At 51.3% G+C, this 22986-nt stretch overlaps 1 protein-coding gene across 1 annotated transcript in view; it reads right to left on the reverse strand.

The window, feature by feature from the left end:
- The window catches only part of OPRD1 (opioid receptor delta 1), a 32711-nt gene extending 10321 nt beyond the window's left edge, over window positions 1-22390 (reverse strand). Inside the window, exon 1 of the mRNA XM_035019298.1 lies at window positions 22056-22390. Coding sequence (XP_034875189.1) covers window positions 22056-22282 — 227 coding nt within the window. The 5' untranslated portion in view covers window positions 22283-22390. The remainder of the gene's footprint in view (window positions 1-22055) is intronic.
- Window positions 22391-22986: the final 596 nt, after the last annotated feature.

Consider the following 22986-nt stretch of genomic DNA (forward strand, 5'->3'; position numbering starts at 1 on the left):
AAAATGAGAAGGAGTCAGCCAGGTGAAGATAAGGAGGTAGATTGTTTCAAGCAGAAAGAACAGCATGTGCAAAGACCCTGTGACAGGAAAGAGCTTAATGAGCTTCAGGAATGGTCAGACATTAAGTGTGACTAAATGGCAGTAAGCCCAAGAAGAAGCAACAGAAGATTCAGCAGGGAAAAGTCAGCAGGGGTCAAATCATGCACAAGAAAAAGTTTGGGTTTTATTCTGAGTGCAGCGGGAAGCCACTGGAGATTTTAAGCAAGGGAGTGATGTGGTTTGATTTATGTGTGTTTCTTAGAAGATCACTTTGACTACTGTGTAGAAGCTGATGAAGGGAAGAACAAGACTGGGTGAGAGACTGAACTTTCTGGAAAAATAAATCATTAACTGCCCCACCCCTCAAAACCCTACTGTTGGCCTCTATTTTTTTTCTATTGCAAAAAGTTGTAGATATGACATTAGACCCTTACCTTATACCATATAAAAAATTAACTCAAAATGGGGGCGTCTGGGTGGCTCAGTCGTTAAGCGTCTGCCTTCAGCTCAGGTCATGATCCCAGGGTCCTGGGATCGAGCCCCACATCAGGCTCCCTGCTCAGTGGGAAGCCTGCTTCTCCCTCTCCCACTCCCCCTGCTTGTGTTCCCTCTCTCGCTGTGTCTCTCTATAAAATAAATAAATAAAATCTTTAAAAAAAATTAACTCAAAATAAATGAAAGACCTAAATGTAAAACTATAATGCTCATAGAAGAAAACATAGGAGGAAAAGCTACATGACACTGGATTTGGCAATGATTTCTTGGATATGCCACCAAAAGCACAAAAGGAAAACAAATAAACTGGACTATATCAAAATTAAACAATTTGGTGTGGTGCCTGGGTGGCTCAGTTGGGTTGAGCAACCGACTCTTGATTTCAACGCAGGTCATGATCCCGGGATCCTGGGATTGAGCCCTGCATCAGGCTCCATGCTCAGTAGGGAGACTGCTTCCGGATTCTCCCTCTCCCTCTGCTCCTCCCCACCTCTAAAATAAATAAATAAATCTCAACAGTTTGGTGCATCAAAGGACACTATCAACAGAGTAAAAAGGCCTCACAGAATGGGAGAAAATATTTGCAAATCATATACCCAATAAGGGGTTAATATGCAGCATAGATAAAGAACTTCTACAAATCAATACTAAAAAAAAAGCAAACAACTGGATGTAAAAATGGGCAAAGGACTTGAACATACATCTCCCTGAAGATATAAAAATGGCCAATAAGCATATAAAGAGATGCCCAACATCATTAGTCATCAGGAAAATCAAAGGCACAATGAGATACCACTTGACACCTATTAGGATGACTACTATCAACAAAACAGAGGGGCACCTGGGTGGCTCAGTTGGTTAAGCGTCCAACTCTTGATTTTGGCTCAGGGTGGTGGGATTGAGCCCTTCATCAGGCTCCACATTCAGTGGGGAGTCTGCTTGGGATTATCCCTCTCCCTCTGCTCCCCTTCATGCTCTCATGCTAGCGTGATGCTTGCTCTAATAAATAAATAAATATTTAAAAAAAAATAACAAGTGTTGACAAGGATGTGGAGAAATTGGTGCACTTTTGGTGGGAATATGATATGGTGCAGCCACTGTGGAAAACAGTATGGCGATTCCTCAAAAAACTGAAAACAGAATGCCATATGGTCCAACAATTCCACTTCCGAGTACATACCCAAAAGCATGAAGAGCAGGGTCTCAAAGAGGTATCTGTATACATTCAAACAAGCACTTTTCATAATAGCCAAAAGGTGGAAGCAACCCAAGTGTCTACTTACAAATGAATGGATAAACCAGATGTGGTCTATACATACAAAAGAACATTATTCAGCCTTAAAAAGGAAGGAAATTCTGACACACGCTATGACATGCATGAGCCTTGAGGACACTGAACCAAGTGAAGTAAGCCAGTGACAAAAGGCGAAAAACCTCTATGATTCCACCAATAATGAGGTACTTAGAGTAGTCCAATTCACAGAGGCAGAAAGTAGAATGGGGATTATCAGGAGCTGGAGGAAGACAGAATGGGGAATTATTATTTAATGGGGACAGAGTTTCAGTTGGGGAAGATGAAGAAAGTTCTAGAGATGGGTGGTGGTGATGGCTGCATAACAGTGTGAATGTGCTTCATGTACTTAAAAATGGTGAAAATTGTAAATTTTATGTTATGTGTATTTTACCACAATAAAAAAAAAAAGGACGTGACTAACGTGCCATCACTGTGTGTTCCCTAAGTTGAAGAGTGTGGTGCAGGAATCCTTTAGAGCCCTTCAGATCTTGGCTCCACAACATACAGGACTGTGTGATCTTGGGTAAATCACTTCACCTCTCTGAATCTGTTTCCTCGTTGGCAATTTCAGTGTAATTGGCTTTTTAGGAGCAACATATGTGAAAGTATCTAGCTTACTGGCCAGCATATAGACAAGAACAGGCAGCCCTTTTGGGTTTTTTCCCCTGATATCGGTCTGCTTTTTTCTCATAGGGTTCCCATTGGATCCAACCCTAAGGGTGAGGACAGTAAGCCTGGTGAACCTCTATTGACTCTGAGATGCCTTGGGAAATGCTTTGCTTTCTTCCTAAGTCGAAATCCTCCATTAGGTCATCTTGAATTATGCAGCTGCTAGGGAATGTGCTCCCAGCCACGTGTCTCAGTCCTTAGGGAGGCTTCCTTCAGAAGAAGCACCAAGTGGCCGACCATGTTCATGTCACAGCTTTACGCCCATCCCATCGTGTCGGACAAGCCCCACTGGCAGGGAAGATCATCCCCACCTCAGTCCGACGGAGACAGGGTGTGCTCTGTGTCTGAAGCACGTCAAGTCCACACGTGCTCCTGGGCCTCCGGAGAGCTGTGCTTCTCAGCTGACAAGTAAGCCCCTGGTAAGAATTTTCTTCCCCAAGCAAAGCCAGGCCCTTGGTTAGAGCGGCCGAGTGGCAGGTGCTCAGAAGGCTAAACTGTTCCCTCCTTCATGCAAGGTCTGCCTGGGACCGGTCTGACAGCTTTGGGTGGGTTGTTTGTGTTCTGTAAGCAATATTCTCTGAATATCTTTTCTTCCATGGGCCAGGCACTGTGCCAAAAACAGTGAATGCACGATTTTATTTCATCCCCACTGCAAGCCTGAGTGCTAACACTGCCCTCATCCCACAGAGGAGCTAAGGTAGATGGCGCACCCAAATTCACGCGGCTGGCAACACCAACTCAGATCTGGTCTCCAGAGCCCACGCCTCCCTGTCACCTGCACTAGCTCGCAAACCGTGGCTGTGCGGAGGGGCTCGGTCTGGATGCCAAGACCAAGTGGGGTAAACGTCTGGACGGGCGCTGGCTCCACAGTGTTCTTCTGTTCCTCACACCTTCCTCCACCCTGCTACAGCCCGGGGGAGTTGGAGACAATCTGCTCACAGTCCAGGTGGGGCTGGGGAGAGACAGACCTACAAACATCAGAAAAATGTCACAGGCACCGTGACGAGGCCTGAGGAAAAGAGGTGCATTCAGAACAAAACGTACACCTCTGGTCACAAGGGGTTGGCAACCGGTATTTATGGGCAACAACTCTGTGCCAGGTCTTTCCCAGGCATGAGTTCACGTACTCCTTATATCTAAGACATGCCCAGCACAGGGACAACATGTTCCTTCATTTATTCCTCCCAGCACCTCCCAGGGCAGAGAGAATTTATGATTCCCCAGTAACAAGGAGCAGTAAAGGGACGTGCCCAAGGCTGTGGAGTCGGAAAGAGGCTGAGTGGAGATTCAAACAGAGTGCTTTTCCCCAGAACCCCAGCTCCTTCCCCCTGACTTCCGTTTCAAACTTCTCCCCTGTGCACCCCTCACAGACTCTCTTTGACAGTTAAAATATAAGCTCCCCAAAGGGGGCGCCTGGGTGGCTCAGTTGGTTGGGCGACTGCCTTCGGCTCAGGTCGTGATCCTGGAGTCCCGGGATCGAGTCCCGCATCGGGCTCTCTGCTCGGCGGGGGACCTGCTTCTCCCTCTGACCCTCCCCCATCTCGTGCTCTCTCTCTGTGTCTCATTCTCTCTCTCAAATAAATAAATAAAATCTTAAAAAAAAAAAAAAAGCTCCCCAAAGGCCTGGCCTTTGTCTTGCTCCCCACTAGGCACCTAGAACCTACAGCAGTCCCTGGCACAAATAATAACGTGTTCAACACACATTTGGGAAATGAGTAAGTGTCCCATGTGTCTTCCACACAAGACTGGGACATGCTTCGGGGAGGAACCGTGTCCCCTCCATGCTGTATCCCAGGATCAGCCCAAGGCCAGGTCAGAGGGGACACGGTTTACTGGAGGACGCCCAGTGGGACAGAGGAGTCCAGGTGCCTGAGCCTTTAAAGTAACCAGCCACAGGGCGCCTGGGTGGCTCAGTTGGTTGGGCGACTGCCTTCAGCTCAGGTCATGATCCTGGAGTCCCTGGATCGAGTCCCGCATCGGGCTCCCTGCTTGGCAGGGAGTCTGCTTCGTCCTCTGACCCTATCCCCTCTCATGTGTTCTCTCTCTCTCATTCTCTCTCAAATACATAAATAAAATCTTTAAAAATAATAATAATAATAAAGTAACCAGCCACAGACTGAAGAGCTCAGACTAGGACAATTCTTCCTCCCCACTCCCCTCCTCCCTTCCATCCTCAATTCAGAACAACACAGGTCCCCTGAAGGACACCTGAGCCTGACCCTGCTCGCCCTGAATCCAAAGCAGCTCAGTTCTGCCGTGGCTGAAGGAAATGTCAAATCATTTATCCAGAGTAGCTCATTTGTTTCTAACTAAGCTGAGGGGCACGTTTTCCACTCAGACACCACAGCCCATGAGGATCAAAGTAGGGACAAGAGACCTGAAAACAAAACCAATAACAGCAGCAAGGTAAGAGCACCAACCCTCAGTCAGACTGATCTTGTGGCACCTCAGGGACAAATCGAACAAAATGGCTTCAGGGTCAATCAAAACTCATTTGGTTCCAAACAGCATGAATTGCTGGCGTATTTCGAATTAACTTGGTTCCAAACCCTTTTTGAGATCTCAAAAATAATAGCTGCTCACTATGAAATGTTCAAATAACATAGAATCATTTAATAAAGAAAATTTAAAACCACTATTAATATTCCAGACCACTGTTACAGATAACATACAAACACTCACACCCTGTTTTATATAAATGGGATCTTACTTTAATACTGTTATATAACCTGTTTCTTTCTCTCAAAACTATGCTGTGACCATCTCTCTATGTCCATAGATACAAATTAATATAATTTTTGGTGACTGCCTGTGATTCTAATCCAGAGGTCAACAGGCTTTTTCTGTAAAGGGCCAGAGGGTAAATATTTTAGGCTTTCAGGCCACAGAGGATCTCTGTTGCACATTCTTGTTTTCTCTTTTACAACCCTTTCAAAGTACAAAAACTATTTATAGCTCAAAGACCACACAACAACAGACTGCAGGCCAGATCTAGTCTCACTTGTGGACACTGAAGCTCCTGCATGAAATTACTTAACAAATCCCCTATTGAAAGATATGTAGGTTGTTTCCACTTTTTCGCTATTATAAATAACACTGTGATAAACACCTTTGTGCCCACAGATATCTGTTGATCTCCTGGGGAAAAATTCCTGGAATCTCAGAGCTAGAGTGCAACTTCACAGTGAGGGCATTCCCTCTAAGGCCCTCCAAACAAATGGCTATGCAGTTTCTGCTTGAGTATGTCCAGAGACGGGGGACTCACCACCGGCAGGCACAATCCACCCTGTTATTGGGAGCACATGCAGAGTAAGGAAGTTCTCTCTCTTTTTTCGAGCCAAGGGCTGCCTCTTTCTCAGCTGGCACAATTTTCCCTGGTTCTGTTTACGGAATCACAGTCTAAAACTAACCCTTCTGCCTTCCACATGTTGGAAAATGGCAGGGGTTAAAGTCCACGCATGCCTCATCCAGCTGTGCTGAGACCAGAGTGAATACAAGGAAGTGTTCAGTGCACTTTAGCCATCATGGCTGCTTGGGTTAGCTGCCTGCTCAGCACCATGTGGCCATTCCTCGGCGCCCTCATCTTGGGTTGTTCTGGCACACTCCTGAGTGTGATCATCTGAGGACAGAGGATACCACCGTCTTGGGTTAATGGAGGGCCAAAGATGATGCAGGTCAACTATGTGGTAGGCACACAGAAAGTGCTAGGCCTTCTCCCATCTCCCCAGGCAAATAAGAGAGGCCAACGCCATCTTCTGTGGGAGCTAGAACCTCAAATCCTTTCATGTGGACATATGCCCCAGCCAGCAGGGCCGGCCCCTGTGGACAGGTGTCCAGGTTTGTGCCCCATGGCTGGCCCCATCTGCCCACATCCAGATGCGCTCTTCAGTGTTTCCAAGCTCACTGCTCACTGCCAGTGCAAATACCAGATTAAACTGCACCCCCCTGTCACACAAGTCCCCAAGCTGGCCTCCTCAGCTCACAACTGTGTTCATCTTCTCCTTCTAAACTGCTCCAGAAATTCCCTGCCCCCTGCACATCTACACTGCGGGCCAGGGATTTGGCAGATACCATCACCACCAAGTCTTTAATAACCGTGGTGGGTTGGATGGTGGCCCTGAGAAGGACAAGTCCACGTCCCAACCCCTAGTGCCTGTATGTACTGACTTTACTTGGAAAAAGGGTCTTTGCAGATGTGTTTAAGTTAAGGATTTTAAGATGAGACCATCCTGGATTGTCTGGGTGGGCTCTAACACCAGGGACAGGGGTCCTTGTAAAAGACACACAGGCAGAGGAGGAGACAAGGAGCCGACCAGGTGAAGACAGAGGCACAGACTGGAGGGGCGCAGCTATGCGGAGCTGCCAGAAGCTGGAGGAGTCAAGGACGGCCTCTGCCCACGCACCTGCAGAGGGAGCATGGCCCTGCAGACACTCTGTGGACTTCTGGCCTCCAGAACTGTGACAGAATACATCTCTGTGACATTAAGTTCACACTAATGTGTTAGGGCAGCCCTAGGAAACTAGCACAGTAAAGGTGCAGCCCAGACAGAGGCATGGCCTTTGGCACCAGATACACCCAGATTTAAGCCCCAGCCCTGTCTCTAACCAACTGTACAAACTTGGGCAAGTTCTAACTTCTCCCAAGCCTCAGTCTGCTCCTCTGTGAACTGGGTATAAAGATCCTACCACATGATGGTGTGGCGAGAACAAAATGAACTCCTGCCTATGATGTCCCTAGCACGCTGCTCATATCAGAGTGGCTTCTCTTGTCCAGAGGAGGAAAAAGGGCCCAGAATGACACCTGCTTCAGCCATCCTGGCAGTCCCTGGCTCCATCCTGACTCCTGTGCTGGCCTTTGGTAACCTGCCACCATTGCGGTGGGACCCAGAGCCCTGTGCTGGAACCTGAGCACTGGAAGAAGCTCTGATCTGTAACACTGAGTTCCAACATCCTCTCCCACTTTACAGATTGGGAAACTGAGGCCCGGACAGGGAAGGACAGCTGCACGAGGTGACACCAGGTGTCAGTTCCCTGACTCCTGAGAGGCCAAGTTCTTTCTTCTCTACCAAGCTGTCCTTCTTTTATTTATTTATTTATTTACTGACAGAGACACAGTGACAGAGGGAACACAAGCAGGGGGAGTGGGAGAGGGAGAAGCAGGCTTCCCGCCAAGCAGGGAGCCCTATGCGGGGCTCGATCCCAGGATGCTGGGATCATGACCCGAGCTGAAGGCAGATGCTTAGCGACTGAGCCACCCAGGCACCCCCAAGCTGTCCTCCTAGGAACTAAAAATCTCAGATGAGGGCTCAAGGCGGTTGAGGCCAAAGGGAATGGGGCAGGCTCCTGTCCAAGGCTTCAGAATTCCTGATGAGGGCCTGGGCTCTTAGTAGATGCCTACATTCTAGGTCCCTGCATCCAGCAATTAACCAATGTAGGGTAGGTCCACGGATAGAGCCGTCCCCGTCGCCGTCATCATCTTCACTATCTCTATCTCGACAGCTATGCTGACTCAGTGCTTACCCAGGCCTGACGTCCTCTACTGAATTCTACCGTGGCGTTCACATAGATTAGCTCACATTCATATAGATTAACTCCAATGACCCTACAAAATCGCTACTATTATTATCGTCCTTATACAGAAGAGGGAAGTGAGACTTGGGGAGTGTACTGGGTTGAATAGGTGCCCCCAAAATTCATATCGACCTGGAACCTCTGATGTGACCTTTTCTGGAAATAAGGTCTTTGCCGACATAATTAAGATGAGGTCATACTAGATCAGGGTGGGCCCTAACTCCATGATGACTCGTGTTCCTATAAGAGGAAATGCAGAGACACACACAGAGGGAACATGGCCATGGGAAGACAGGGGCGACAATTGGAGAGATGCATTTGCAAGCCCGAGGGACACTAGGGTCTGCTGGCACCCACCAGAAGCGAGGCGAGGAAGGAGTGTTCCCGAGAGCCTTCGCAGGGAGCCTGCCATGCTTGATTTCACACTTCTGGCCTCCTGAACTGTGAAGGATACATTTCTGTTGTTGTAAGCCACCCAGTTCATGGTCATTTGGACGGCAGCCCTAAGACACGAATACAGAGGGGCGAAGCATCTTGCCAGCCGTGGCCTCAAACACAGAAGCGATCTAGGTCTGTTCAAATCGCTCCACTCCCCAATTCTCCCAACAAAAGGACCTTCTCTTCCATCAGGAATACAGAATGTGAGCACTGAAAGGAAAGGTGGTGGGTGAGAGTGTTTACCGAGCACTTACTCTGTTACACTTACACTTACACTTAGCTGTGTGGCTAACTGAGCACCACGAGTGTGTCTGTATCCCACCGGGTCTGCACGGGACGTGAGCTTTCGCCTCATTCTACAGGTGAGGAATCCCAGGCTCAGACGGCAGAAGTAAGTCACCAAAAGTCCCACGGCTAGGAGTGGCGGGGCTGGGCCTTGGGTCCCTCGGACTCCAGAACCTAACCTCTACCCCGTCTTCTTCTCCCTGTGCATCGACTCAATCCCTTTGTTTCACAAAGGAGGAGGACAGGGCATTGCAAGAGCGGTGATCACAGAGGCTCTGCCCACAGTGGGGAACAAACAGCTTAAACAAAGCATCTGCCCGCCAGCCAGCCAAGGTCCGGCTGGGGCTCCCTCTATTTGTACACAAAGGGTGGTTGCTCTTCCCACTGGCAAAACAAGCCCGCTGGGCAGCAAGGGCTGCAAGCTGTCCCTGCCCACCATTTAACAGGAGTGGCAAGTCGCCAGAAATTAATTAGCTGTCTCAGTTTTGGCACAGCCTGAGGAAGGAAAGTGGTTAATTATAACAAGGCATGTCACAGGAGAAGTTTAAAGGCTGGAACATGGAAATAAAGGGCCCTGAGTTGAACATGAGTGGGGGCCGGGGTGGCCAGGTCACGCTCAGCAATAAACAGGGCAGAGACCTGTGCCGTTCAGCTCAAGAACCACAACCCGCACGTGGAAGCCAGCAAGAAGCTCTTCTCCATCACCCTGGCTCTGCTTCTGGCTTAAGGGTGGCTGGGCCAGGGAATGGGGCAGCCAGACACAACAGAGGCCCCAAGAAAGCAGAGTTCCTTAAGTGTAGCATGTCAGCCCATGGTCTCTGGAAATAGGACATGCCCCTCCTACAAACACCTACTGACCTGCTGTCTGAATGTCAGACCCAAGGCTGGGGCTCCAGCTGTGAGCGAAGGCTACCCCCCCACACACACACACACCTGCTCCTCTGAAGAGAGAGGGAGAGATGAGCAACCAAGTGCTTGAAAAACTATGTGTGAATGGGGAACACAGAGGACACTGTGGCAACACAGAGGAGGGGGGAGTCTCTTGGCCCGGGGGCATTAGAGAAGGCTCCCCGAAGCCGAGAAGCAAAGCGTTACTCTAGAGAGAAGAGAGGCCTGAGGTTCCCGCACATCTTCCCCTTTGTCTTGTGGTTGGAGGATTTTTATCATAGATCCCAAGTACTCCACAGAGAGAACCTCATTAACGAAGTGTCAACTAGATATTTAGGAAATAGTGATGTTTCCTTCAGGTCAGGGATGAAGCTAGGAAATAGTATAGAAGATGAATGGGACACAGATCCCACCCTCCAGGAGCGACCAGTTGGAAAGGGAAGGCAAACACTGGAATGAGCCATTACGTTACAACTAGAAAACATGGATTCATGACCATCTACTTGTGTGTAGCTCCCCTCATTCTATGCGAGGCAGGGACAAAGACACTTGATTTACAGCGTTGCATTTCATTCTCACAACAAATGACTGTGGTAAGTAAGCATCATCACCACATTTGGCAGATGAGAGGACTGAGGCTCAGAAAGGCAGAGAAACTTGCCCAAGGTCACACAGCCTATAAGCTCTAGTACCAGGACTCAAGCCTGGCTCTGTCTGATTCTGTGATGATTAGTTTTATGCGTCAACCTGGCTGGGCTCCAATATCCAGTTATTTAATCAAACACCAATCAATCTAGTTGTTGCTGTGAAGGTATTTTGTAGATGTGGTTAATATATGCCATCAGTTGACTTTAAGGAAGTTATCCTTGGTAATGAGGCTCAACCTTAAGAGCAAAACTGAGGGGAAGAAGAAATTCTGTCAGTTGACTGCAGCATCCGCTGTTGCCCGAGAGTTTCCAGCCGACCAGCCTCGCTAGACCCCACAACTGCATAAGCCAATGCCTTGAAATATATCCTTCTGGTTCTTTTTTTCTGGTAGGACCCTGTCTGATACAGACCTGAAAAGCCACGCTCTAGGCTAAGGTGGATGCCAGGGAGCCACACGCTCTCCGCACCAGAGAAGGGGCAAAGACCCAGCCCCCAGGGAAGCGTTGTAGAGATTGAGAGTTTCCAAGCAAGGTCCCCTGTAGGAAGCCTTATAATATTGCCAAAGTACATGCTCATTTTTGCCATAGTTGGATTTGATGGATTCTTGATAATTCGGAGCCCTTACCATCGCCAAGTAAATGTCCCACAATTCCATGTAAAAATACTGCATGCAAGTTTGTCATTCTTAGTGACCACAGTGTGGGTAATACGGGGACGATACAGTTTGCCTCACCTGTCCCCAGCCCCCAAGGGATACTCCTTGAGGACAATGGGCAAGGCCGGCCTCGTGCAGAGCACTTCACATCCATTCTCTCCTTTGACTCACATCCACCGTGGGAAGTGGATGCCTATGTACTCCCATTTTGCTCACAGAAGGAAACTGACCCACAGGGCAGAGGTGTTTGTCTAGGAGTACCGAGTGGACAGAACGAGGATCCAAAGTCAGATAGTCCAAAAAACCCAGGTTTCTCCCCTCTAGGCCTTTGGCCATGCTGGGCCTTACTTATCACATATCCCTCTGCCTGACACACAAGAGTTTCACTTTTGTTTTATTTATTAACAATTCATTATTTTAATACCTTTACAACTCAGTCTACCCTGCTCCACAGCCTCTCCTGATCCCGGCTGCTATAAAAAAGTCATTTTTCACAGTTGGAATCAGAGGGTGTCATGAATTCCACTTTCTCAGCCACTGCTTCACAATCTCTTGGCACACACAGGCTCTGGGAGTCAGGGAGCCTTGGTTCATGGGCTGACTGGTCCCGGGCAAGTGAATTAGCTTCTCTGAGCCTCAGTGTCCTCATCTGTCAAATGGAGAGAAATGTGCTACCAGCCTCAGAGCGTCGGGAGAATTAAATGAGATAATACATGGAAGGCCCTTGGCACAGAGCTGACCACCCTGTCAGCACTCGAGAAAGGTCAGCAGCACTATGGAGTCAATATGCCATGCTTTGCTGGGATGACAGGGCCTGAGCAGGTGAAGGAAGTGTCTTAGGGCTACCCGCCCCTCCCAGAGAACAGCCCTCTGGCCACAGGCTGGGCTCCACTTCCCTGCCCCACCGCTCCCCAAGGAGGAACGGAAAATCACTAGATGGGGGGCCCTTCCTAGCACTTCAGGAGCATGAGTTTTTGTAACCGAGGGAAACAGTTTATCTCCATCTGTCCTGCAGGGGCATCTGGGCTGGCCTGGAGAAGCAGTTTTTCTCCCTTGGCTTAATCTTGTCCCAGGTTCCCGAGCGCTGGGAAACCAGCCAGAAAGCATCATTATCACCAACAACTTCCTGTTCTGGGCCAGGCCCTGAGCTAGGGCCATACATCTCCCTTCACCTTCACCTTCACCTTCACCTTCACCTTCACCATTCCCTCTGCCTAAAACACTTCCTCTCAGAGGCAGTCCTCTGCTTGTCTCCTCGTCCCCGACGTCACCATATATAACTGCACTCTCTCTCATGGTCAACTGTAACCTTGGCCTTACATCTACTCGTTTACTATCTATCTTTTCCCCCACTAGAATGTTGGCTTCATGAGGGCAGGGACTGTGTCTTGATCACTGTTACATGCCTAGCCCCCAGAACCATGGCTGGTATTAGGAGGGGCTGCAGAATGTATGTTTGCCACAACCCTGTGAGGTAGGTGATTTTCTATCATCCCCATTTTACAGGTGAGATGAGTCCAAGGCTGGAGGCCAGCGAGAGGCCGACCTGGGTTTGAACCCCCATCTCTCTGCAATGTTCAGGGTTCAAATCCCTGGCTCTGCCCCGGGAATCTTGGACTTCTCTGGGCCTGTGAGACATCAGTGGCCCCCAGGCCGGGTTGCCCTGTAGAGGAACCCACTCGCCATGCTCCTGGGTATGACTATTTCTAGCTACCCTTTGGCTCTCACTTAGCCCAGGTAATCCAAAGAGTGGAAAGAGAGGCAAGGGGGGACAAGGGGTTAGGAAAGGCAAGTTCCAGTCCTGCCCTGGCCACTAACTCAAGAGACACTGAACCTCTCCATGCCTCGGTTCCCTCATTTTTCAATCAGAGGGGCTGAACTTGACATACAGGTGGCAAAAGACAGGGCAATGGCTAAGAGGGTGGGCTCTGAGATCAGAATGACCTGATTTCAATCTGACTCCGGGACTTGGAGTATGTAACAGGACTTCTCTGTGCCTCAAGGCTCCTCACCCATAAAAGAGGGCAACAAACTCACCTCATATGGGTCTGTGAGGATGAAATGGGGTAATATCTATATCTCTCTAAGCAGACTGCCTGGCCCAAAATGAGTGTTTAGTAAAGAGAATCTTCATCCACGATTCACAGCCCTATGCCTTGGTGAAAAGGTCACCTCGGCAGGGGAGAAGAGTGAGGCCATTTCCGCCTCTCCCTGTGTTGTGTTCACTGGATGGGGCTTTTTGACCTCACAGGACTTTGAAGTTTGAGTTCTTTCAATTAATCAAGACTCAGAAAGCTACAGAAGACAAGATTCTTCCCGTACACACCCACCCTGGCCAGAGACAAAGCTGTTGATTTCTGCAGCTGCTCTGGGAGCTATAAATCAAAAGAACCCAACCCAGACACCCCACCCCACCCCATTTCCCCCAGCTGGTAATAGGGCCACTGCAGCCTGCATGATGGTAAATTGCTAATTTAAGCCAGGCTTTCTGCTCAAGCCCACGATTATCCCTCTTCCTGTGCATGTTATGATGTTCTGGGTAGCCAATTGGATTTAGAGGTCCCAGGACTCGGAGGTTAATGAAATCATGCCTTGCCCTTTGCATAGCCTCCAGACAGGCATCATCTGCCAGGAAGGGGAAAAGGGGAATCTGAGATCACAGCATCTCTGAATCTCAGTGGTGGGGAGGGGAACCTACAATCATGTTTATCTTTTCTCCACCCAAATCTCCAGTGCTGTGCCTCCACCCAGTGGTTTTCCAGTGTCCTCTTGCATACCTTCAGAGATGGGAAGCTCCCTACATTACACAGCAGCCCATACCTATTTGGAGAGTTTTCTAAAGATTTATTTATTTATTTTAGAGAGACAGAGAGATAGCATGTGTGGGAGCACGAGTAGGGGGGAGGGCAAAAGGAGAGGGAGAGAGAAATTTAAGCAGACTCCATGCTGAGCACGGAGCCCAACACGGGGCCTGACCTCACAACTCTGAGATCATGACCTGAACTGAAACCAGGAGTCAGATGTCCAACCAACTGTACCACCCAGGTGCCCCTGGAGAGCTTTGACTGTTAGAAATTTCCTTGTATTGGGCACCTGGGTGGCTCAGATGGTTAAGCGTCTGCCTTCGGCTCAGGTCATGATCTCAGGGTCCTGGGATCGAGTCCCACATCGGGCTCCCTGCTCCTTGGGAGCCTGCTTCTTCCTCTGCCTTTCTCTCTCGCTCTGTCTCTCATGAATTAAAAAAAAAAAAAAAATCTTAAAAAAAAAAAGAAAAGAAATTTCCTTGTATAAATAATAAGAGATGTACACAAATATACGTGTTCAAGAATGTCCACAGATGAATTGTTTAGATTGGCATAATATTGAAAATAACATAAGTCCCCCCCAATAGAACACATTCATACAATGCAGCCATCAAAAAATCATGTTTTTAAAGAATGTTTGATAACATGACAACACACTCATGATATAATGTCAGGTGAAAAGCAGCTTACAAAGTATTATATATAACATGATCACTATTCCAATACTGTGATCCTGATATGATTAAGACACACACACACACAGAGGCAAAAAGAGAGAGAGAGATGAGAAGGAAATACACCAAAATGACAAAGCTTTTTCTCTTTGTAGTGAGATTATGGGTAATGTATGTCTCTAGTTAAACTTCTCCATATTTTCTGAAATAACTGTGTTATCTTTACAGCAAAAGAAAATTTTTAATATTGAGCTGATAAAACTTCCTTATACATCTACCCAATAATTCCAGTTCCTCTGGGGCTCAATAAATACTGATCGATGGGGCGCCTGGGTGGCTCAGTCGTTAAGTGTCTGCCTTCAGCTCAGGTCATGATCCCAGGATCCTAGAATCGAGCCCTGTGTGGTGTTGGGCTCCCTGTTCAGCAGGGAGTCTGCTTGTCCCTCTCCTTCTGCTCCCCCACCGCCCCACTGGCCCCCAACTCATGCTCTCTCAAATCAATAAATAAAATCTTTAAAAAAATAAAAATAAATGCTAATCGAAAGAATGAGAAACAAGCCTTTGAAACAAACATGATGGAAAACGTTTACTGAGGGGCGCCTGGGTGGCTTAGTCGGTTAAGCATCTGCCTTCAGCTCAGGTCATGATCCCGAAGTCCTGGCATCAAGTCCTGCATTGGGCTCCCTGCTCGGCAGGAAGTCTGCTTCTCCCTCTATCCCTTCCCCCTGCTTGTTGTCATTCTCTCTCTGTCAAATAAATAAATAAAATCTTTAAAAAAAAAAATGTTCACTGAAAACTTGCCAAATGCCTGCTTCTGTGCTGAAGTCCTTCACATCATGCCTCATAAACTTCTCAAAACCACCCTATGGAGCTCTAATGCTACTCCCATTTCACAGATGAGAAAACTGAGGCTCAGAGAGGTTGTGAATGGCTGAGGTGCGCTCTCTCAGTAAACGGCACAGGTGGGCCCTGATCCCAGGTCAGTCTGGCTCTGACATCTGGGCTGTCAACTGCTGTCAGCCATGCAGAGGCCTCGGAGGTCTGCAGACTGCAATCTGCCCGCTCGCCCCTTCCTCTAACTAGATGTCACTAGCTCTCGCTCCACATGTCTCGTGGACAACAGTGGCAGAGTGGACACGGAGTGGGTTTGGAGTCAGAAAGATCTGAGTTTGCACCTTTTGGACCGTGGGAGGCGGCTGCTCCCTCTGAGCCTTCCCACCCTCATCTATCCATAAGAGTCCACAGCCACCATTGCGGGGCCGTCGTGAGGGATGGAGAAGCGGCAGTGCAGGAGAGGCTGCCTGGTGCCCTTGGTGACTCTGGGCTCACCCCAGTGCATCTGTGAGTCACACACACTCCCCAGGGAATGAACCCAAGAACTGGAAAGCAGCAGGCGGTGGGCAAGGCCAGGAGGTACCACGGGGACACCAGTTGGGGCTGCTTGCTCTCCCTGCTCAGCCTCGGTGGTGGGGCGGGTCATGTGGCCCAGCCTCCTGCCTTCTGGAAGGTCGCACAGCACTCCACTGTATGTATGTATTTATTTATTTTAAAAAGGACATTGGGTTTTCTTTGTTTTTAGAGAAGGAAGGGGAGAGGGGCAGAGGGAGACGGAGGCAGAGAGAACCCTAAGCAGGCTCCACGCCCAGCACGGAGCCCAACATGGGGCTCGATCTCATGACCCTGAGATCCTGACCTGAGCTAACATCAAGAGTCGGACGCTTAACCAACTGAGCCACCCAGGTGCCCCAGCACTCCATTTTAGAAAGGGGACAAGTGAGGCCAGGGTTTCACTGACGCATCCAAAGTGGCACAGCTCTCTTCCATTGCCCTAAGCCAGCCTCTTGGGTTTCCCCGCATTGAGGCGCTCCCCCTCTGTTCCACCCCAGGCCCACCCACACTCAATTCATCCTCTTGAACACCATTCTGCACAGATCGCTCCGAGTCCTCTTCCCCATGGCCTGTGGCTCAAAGCTCCCTCATTTCCCGGTACAGTCACCTTAGCTCCCCTAGAGCCCGTCCGGCCTCGGCTCCCACTGCCCAGACCTGCAACTCCTGCCCCAGGGCAGCCTCTGGCCCCTGACACCACCGTGTCGGCCGGTCTCTGGGCCTCTCCTCCGTCCCCGGCCCCCCTCCCCGCCAGAGCAGTCCAGCCAAAGCTCAGCGCACAGCAGACGCTCCTGACAACCATACCAGGCCGAGGAGGACACCTACTTGCGAGGGCGGGTCCACCTTCCTAGCCACCCCGGCCCCTGGCACTCACTCAGCTCGGCCCCGGGGTAAAATTCCCCGCCCTCCGCAGCTCTCCGTGATCCTGGGAACCTCGCTTTGCTCTTGCTGTTCCCTCTGCCAGGAATGTTCTGCCCCTCTCCAAGTAGCCAACTGCTCCTGCCCCTTCACGAGGCAGCACAGGCAGGACCTCCTCTGGCTGGGTCAGGGGCTTGCCCTGGCCTCCCACAGCTCCAGGAAGCTGGAGGACCGGGAGGTGTGAGAAGCCAGGGGCCGTGTGGAAGCTTCAGCTGCGGGTCTGGGCCATGGGAGCTGAGGCTGGATGGGCTGGCAGGGGTCGGCATCAGCAAATGCTTGTTGAGTAAGTAGATGTGCAGACAGTTCAGGAAGCAGGCAAGGGGCAAAGATGGAAAACGTAAACAGTGAGGCCCCAGAGCCGAGCTGCCTGCCTGGAGCAGTTAATCACAGCACCTGGCACGCGCTGAGGGCCTACTGTGTGCTTGGTGCTGGGTCACAGCCTCTACACACATGAGCTCATCTGATCCTCTCCCAAATCTACCCGGATCACCCCAATTTTACAGATGTAGAAATGAGGCTCAGGCAGCGCAAGCTGTTTTCCCAAAGCCACACCGCTAGGACATGGTCGAGCTGAGATTAAGACCTCACTGGGTTCTCACCTGGCCTGGGGGCCCTGGGTCCACGGACTCCAACCCAGGTAAGAGAGGGGAGGGAGACACAAGGCAAGGGGCTCATTCTGGGCCTCCAAAAAAACAAGGTGGGGACTCAGAGCTCCCAATCCTGCAAAGTTGACCCCTGAGCACCTGTCCCAGCAACCCCTGGCACCTCGGTAGTAGAGAAAGGGGACAGCCAGAACTCCTCATTCATCTGTCATGACCCCGCCCCAGCCCAGGCGCCCTGGCCCAACCTCCCTTCCCGGCTCTGTGCGGCAGGCACTCGGGATGGGAGGGAAAACATGCTGCTTTACCAATGTCGGCCTGTCGTCTTTAGGACAAAGATGTGTCTGAGTCAGGTACTATGATCCACACTTCATAAATGAAGAAACTGAGGTGCAGGGTGGCAGTCCAACTCACTAAAGATCTTAGGAGGTAGCAGAGCCACACTTGATCTAAGGAGAAGTCAGAAGAGACAGGGGCCAAGGGAGAGACCAAGGGGCAGAAAAGCGCAGGGCCTGAAATAGTCATGAAGAGGCAGCCTGAGGCTGGTTACATGTAGGGGACAGGGTGGGGGAGGGAGGGCTGGTAGAGACACAGCAGGGTACGAGCCTGCTGAAACCAGGACCGGGGAGAGGTGCAGGCAGGGAGACAGGGCAGGCTAGGGAACAGACAGGAGGCCGTGTGGAAAAGCATCGACTCCATTCTCCTGCTGGGTTCTGGGACAGGCAAACGAGGAAGCCCTGGGCCATGCAGAGGGAAGATATGCAGGGTCACCTGTCAGAGATGGGGGTCTGCTAAGCCCTTCACACCCTGCCCTACCCAGTGGGCCACCAATGGGAACTCTGAGATGCCAACCCTGCTCAGGGCACTGCCCACCCAGAAAGAGGGGCTGTCGGGCTTCTGCTCTGAGGACCCACAGGGTCACCACACTGGCTGAACTCACACTGTGGGACTAAGGGGTGATGCTCTGCCTGGGGACCAGATGTCCCCAAAATCCTGCTCATACTTCAGAGAAGCCTCGGGAACCATAGACTGTTTGCTAAAAAGCACAATTCCCAGAGGCCCCTCTTGGGCATCCAAAAGGATGAGTGGGCTTCTCAAGTGGGTCCATGAAGGAGGGAGAGGGCCAGAGTGTGGGGGAGGCAGGAATGGAGGGTGCTTCATGATGTGGGATTCTGAGGTTCTTTTTTCTCAGCCCCTCATACAGGTCAGGCTCTTCCCTCAGCCTCTTAGTTAGCTACCCACCCCTCATCCTTCAGCTTCTCAGAGGTCTTCTCTGAACTCCCTGACTAGGTGAGACCCCACACACATTGTGGGCTCCCAAAGCCCCCACCTACTCTTCCATCGCCCTCAGCACAAACACAGGTTTGTTAAACGACTAGCTGATGTTTGTCAGTTCTCCCACCAGGAGGGCAGAGACAGTGTATTTTTTTCCTCACCATTGTATCTCAGCATCTAGCCCAGTGTATCCATAGAATTTTCTTGAATGAGTTAATTCTTTTCATTCCTTCACAGACAGCCAATCCCTTTTCTCAAAGCGGGCAAATGGCTCAGCTACAACACTGTTAATCCTCACCACAGGCCCGGACACACTGTTGCTATTCCCACTTTACAGGGGAAGAAATAAACCTCAGAGAGGTAAAGTCGCCACCCCAAACACACGGCAACAAAGTGGCTTTGACCTCAGGATTTAAACCTAGATACGTCTGGCTTCAGAGCCCCAGCTCTGCCACTACATACCACCCCACTTGCACACCCCAAGGGTTTCTCTGGATCTTCCCTTGGAAACCTGCCCCTGCCCCCAACTGTCCGAGCTCAGGACTGACAGGCAGAATTCATTCCTTCAACCATTCATTCATTCAACCAATCAACTGACCCACCAAGTCCTGCATGGGGTGCCAGGAAACCAGGTAGATCAGGGGCTTCTCTCCATCCTGGGCTCCCCTCTTTCCACTGCTCTTGGGACTTTGCCAGCAGAAGCAGAGCACCAGGCAGCTGCCCTATCCTTAGCCTCAGTGTCAGTGGGGAAGAATTCAATGCCAGCCCCATCATTACCCCTCCCCCCAGGACAGCAGCCTAAAATACTTGGGCCAAATAATGTGTAGGTTCACAATCCTTTTGTCTCCATTGTTCTCAGATGACCTAGGACATGAGGAAGGACGGAATTCTGCCCCCTCCTCCCATGCAATTCTTTGACTATCGCCTATCCCAGGCAGCTCTGGAAAAAGTTCTAGACTTGAAGTCACAAGACCAGGGTTTTAGTTCCAGGTCTGGAGCTAGCTGTGGGACCTTTGGAGAACAAGTCACCCTGCCTCTCTCTGAACCACAGATTCCATATCTGCAAAATGGAGGTGATCATATTGAGGATTCTAATGCCCATCCCACAGGCTTGTAGGTGAGGATTAAATCATTCAGACCCAAAGAGACAGTTATCACATACATGATTGGCCCGGGAAACGTCTTAGCAACACGGGAACCTCTGGGGGCCAGCTATGTTGCTTGCAAGATGTGTTTGATAATGGGATTTGGGGAAGGTTGGTTGGGAGCAGTTCCAGCAAGATGAGCCCAGAGCATTCCTCTAGTGGATCCTCAGAAGTGAGGGGCCTTCCCCTGGCTCACTGGGAGTGGGGGAGCTGTGCTCATCAGCCCAACAGCCAGAGTCCCCGGAGAAGAGGCTGGGAATGGGACTGAACACACTGACACAGCTCTCCCCACTCTTCAGCACCTAGAGCTCCCCAGAGAGGGTACGTGGGCAGAACCTGGAACTCTGAATCTTAGCTATCCTCAGGCCCACTTAGGACAAATGCCTCTTTCACCCTCCCTTCTTTAAATGGCACTAGATTCTAAGGGATCTGGAAAATTCCTCCTCTTCGTCACACAGACAGCTTCCATTTGCTGGGTCCAGGCACCAGGCCAGCTGCATTTTATATGTTTGTTCACTGACACTTCACAAAAACCCTGTTGAAGAAGGTTCTATTATTACCCCATTCTATAGATGAAGAAACTGAGGCTCAAAGAGTCAGTTATGTACCCAAGTCACAGAGCCAGTTCACGGCAGGGCTGGGATTCCTACTTAGGTTGGCCCCACTCTGAAGCCTGAACTACCTTCAAAGACCAAGTGGGGAGAATCAGTGACAAAACACACAGCAAAGATCAATCCTGCCTGTGCTTGGGGGAATTTTCCCACTGTAGCTGGTAATGAGTCACTGAAAGCACAGGAAATTCTTGTGCCCTTCACTCTTCCTGGGGGAGCAAAGATGCCAAAGCCCCCTCAACACCCACACACCCATCCAATGCTCCAATGCACGATACTCTGTCCTGCAGAGATCCCAGACTCTGGAATTCAGACTCCCACCTGAGGAGACTGGGTCTCTATTCTTCAGACAGGGAAACTGAGACAGATGTGGCAGATGGTGGGACAGGGGGACTGGGGTGCCCACTGTGATGGGCATCAGTGACTGGGGGAAGACCACAGTTCATATCTGAGTCCAACTTCCGAGTCCACAATCTGCCCTCTGCCCTGCTGGGTGGCACCACAGCCCAGAGAGGTTTGGGGCTGTGCCCTCGGTCAACCAGCATGGAAGACCCTTTTCCAAGTATCAGTAAATACAAGGGCATCTTTGTCGTTATATGGATAGGAGTTTCCTTTCGATCCTTCTTGCCCATGTCTGAGCTGGCAGAACTGGGTCAGGAGGCTGCTTCCAGGCAAGCTGATGATGTTTTAGATTCTCTGAGAAAGTCCCAGCACTCTACATAGATACCGAGAAGAGAATTCCGCTTCCTGAGATGAAAGCACAAACTCCACTCGCGCCCAAACAAACCAGTGCTGCCTCTAGCAGAAAGAAAAGCCTGTTCGAGAAGAGGAGAGAGTGAGACGGGGCATTTGTGAGGGGCTGAGACTTCGCTGAATCACTTCCAGAGCTTGAGACCAGATGGCCACCGAGGAGGGAAGCAGATGACTGACTGGCTGGCCCACAGCCCTTGCCCGCTGTCCCCAGGAGCCGTGGGCTCTCCCTCAGCAAACGCACACACAGGTGCACAAACCCAGGGCTCCAAAGCCACTCCGGGAGCTCTCCTCCCCCGCGGGTTGCAGGGACTTGACAAGAAACAACACAGTCATACAGTCACAGTCTCATACAGAGAGACTCACCCACTGACAGTGTGGGACAAGCACACGCCAACACAGGACCCCCAAGAGATGGTCATCAAATGGGACTTGGGAAATGTCCCCACAGCATGGTGCAGACACCCACGCGCTCTCCCGTCCCCCCACCCGCACAGAGAGCCGGCTCCCCAGAAGCCCACTCCCAGGAAGTTTTTAGAGGTCCAAACACTCGATACATTTGTACTGTCACCAACACAAAACCACCCACTCGCAAACTGTAACAGACACACTAACTGTCGCCAAACTATCCCACATAGCCTCATGCAGAAGAAAGGGGATGCGAACAAACGATCAAATGTCATTTAGTCTCACACACACACACACACACACACACACTCTCTCTCTCTCTCTCTCTCCCTCTCTCTCTCTCTCTCTCTCTCTCTCCAGCGTTCTTCCCTCAATGAAAGTGGTCTCCTCGCTGGGCCCCAGGCTCCCCCCGCAGGAAGTGCGGAGGCGCGGGGAGCCCGGGGTCCGAGGTCCCCACTCTCACCCGGGGTGGGGAGCGGGGGGACAGGCCGCGGACGACTCACCGGACGATGCCGAACATGACGAGCACGTTGCCCAGCAGCCCCACGGCGCACACGGCCGAGTAGAGCGCGGTGATGGCGATAGCCAGGGCGAGGGACGAGGCGCTGCGGGCGGCCGGCGGCCCCGACGCATTGGCGCCCTCGCTGGGGAAGGCGCTGGGGAAGGCGTCCGAAGTGTTGGCGAGGAGCGGGGGCTGCAGCGCGGCGTCGGCGGAGGGGGCCGGCTCCATGGCGGCCGCGCGGCGGGCGCCGCGTCCCTCCCCGCCGTGCGCCCTGGGCGCAGAGACCCGGTGCGAGCGACGCGCGAGGGCCCGAGGCCGCGGCCCCGACGCCACGGGCTGCGGCGCCCCGGCCACCCGGCCGGCCCCGCGCCGCCCTCCGCGCCTGGCCGCCCGCCCCGCCTGCGCCCCCTCCAACCCCAGCGGCCGCCCGCTCTCCCGGCCCCGAGCGCTCTGAGCCCGAGCCGCGGCGGGCTCCTCGGACGCGCCCGCCGCGCGCACCACGTGGCCCAGAGGAGGCCGCCAGTCTGCGCCCGCGACCAGGGGCGGGCGCTGCACCACCGGCTTGGAGCTGGGCCGGGGAAGCTTCCCACTCCTCCCTAGGGATGCTCCGCGGGCTCGGGTGCACCCCGACCCCGGCCAGGGGTCACCTCCTCACCCTTTGCCGCTTTGGAGTCCGAAGGAACTGGATGTAAATTCTGCGTTTCGCCCCTACTCTAAGGAACAGAGCGACCTTGAGCAAGTCACTTAAGCTCTCTCAACCTCATTTTCCTCGGCTGTAAAATGGGGATCCTCGCACCTCCTCACTCTGAGTGTTGTTGTGGAGAGGAAGATGACCCGAGTAAAGAACTCAGCTCGGTGCCAGGCACACAGGTAGGTGCTCCATAAATAACATTATCAGCCCTGATTTTCCTGCACCCTATTCATTTGCTCAA

Source organism: Mirounga leonina, unplaced genomic scaffold, assembly GCF_011800145.1.
Source record: "Mirounga leonina isolate KUSES-001 unplaced genomic scaffold, KU_Mleo_1.0 Mir_173, whole genome shotgun sequence".
NCBI lineage: Eukaryota > Metazoa > Chordata > Mammalia > Carnivora > Phocidae > Mirounga > Mirounga leonina.